The following is a 1,341-nucleotide window of genomic DNA, read 5'->3' as shown; positions in this document are numbered from 1 at the left end:
ACACACACACACACACACACACACACACACACACACACACACACACACACACACACAGGTTCTGTCTCATGCTGCTGATTACAGCTTCATAGAACCAAGGCTGTGTGACGGAGCTGTTTTAATCGGCTCTTTGTGTTTGTGTGGGAGTATTTATGTTGTGTACAGTATTAGTGTCGTAACACAACCCGGTTCTGTTTACTTTGTGTGTTTTTTTGTGTTGCAACCTTTTCTCTGAGTGTAACTTAGCAGGTTTGGCTGAGGTGCATTTAACTGTGCTTATTATGAACCCACAGGTTTCTGTTTGTCATCATGTCACCCGTTTTTTTTTTCTTTTTTCTTTTTGCTTAGTCACTCATTCATGACTCATCACTTTTTCCTTCATCAGTCGCTCATATCAGCTTTCAGAAAGACTCAAAAGTGCATGCGTACCTTTAGCAGTGAGTGTCCTTCATACATGTGGAAGCGACCCTGCATGCACACGCATGACTTCCCCTTCAGCTCGCCGAAAACCAGCCGGCCTGCATGGCCCTGCACTGCAACAGACACACAAACACACAGGCAAATAAAAACTCTTCCTTCTCTACTTGTGGAATGAAAAAAATCTTGCTAGTTGAGCTCTGTTCCTTGTTAAGAACAAAGCTTTGATATTCAACTTTAGGAAAAGGCACAGAGGCTGATTTCCCAAAACAAATGTGTTCCCACCGGTTTTAGTTTTGACTCAATTGTTTCTGTTGTTGTGGAACTGCTTGGAGATTCACCTTTCTTGCTGGTTTCTTTGTGAGATATTGTGCAACCTGAACTGTTTTGAACCCAGCAGACTTTCAACACTCTGTTTTGTTTTGTGCAAACACTATAAAACTTTAAAAGCTGCTTATTATCTTGCAGGTATTTGGAAAAAAAAATAGATAGACTGAGAATAACTGGTCAACTTTCCAAATTAGAGTGCAGTTAGCTGCAGTTAGCTTTAATAATGTGTTGGAATCAATGCAGACAAATTAATAAGAAAATAATTCTCTTTTTTATCATCTTTTTCCACAAAAACATATATTTTTATTCATTGTGTCTGATGAGCATGTTGTGTTGAGCTAAATTTTCACCATTTAAAAAAATATTTTTTTTTATAAGTTTGAATTAAAGTAAAACAAAAGCTATTTTGTAGTACCTGTGCTCTGAGGGAAGCCTGGTATGTCAGAGTAAGCGAAAGAGACTTGACATTTGAGGGTGTCAGCGAGCGTGCCCAGTCCAGAGCCACAAATAATCGCCACCTGGGGGCGGTGCTTCGTTTGAGACATCAGCCAATCGACTGTCTTCTGGTATTCGTCATGACTGCCAAAAAAAAAA

General features: G+C 39.7%; 1 protein-coding gene across 1 annotated transcript in view; it reads right to left on the bottom strand.

The window, feature by feature from the left end:
• The window catches only part of pnp4a (purine nucleoside phosphorylase 4a), a gene marked incomplete at its 5' end in the record, with an annotated part of 4,686 nt that extends 3,360 nt beyond the window's left edge, over positions 1–1,326 (bottom strand). The window contains 2 exon segments of the mRNA XM_013999590.1: positions 430–533; positions 1,163–1,326. Coding sequence (XP_013855044.1) covers positions 430–533; positions 1,163–1,326 — 268 coding nt within the window.
• Between the last annotated feature and the right edge of the window lie 15 nt (positions 1,327–1,341).

The sequence above is a fragment of the Austrofundulus limnaeus genome, unplaced genomic scaffold (genome assembly GCF_001266775.1).
Source record: "Austrofundulus limnaeus strain Quisiro unplaced genomic scaffold, Austrofundulus_limnaeus-1.0 Scaffold2359, whole genome shotgun sequence".
Taxonomy (NCBI): domain Eukaryota; kingdom Metazoa; phylum Chordata; class Actinopteri; order Cyprinodontiformes; family Rivulidae; genus Austrofundulus; species Austrofundulus limnaeus.
This window is presented reverse-complemented; position numbering and strand designations above follow the sequence as displayed.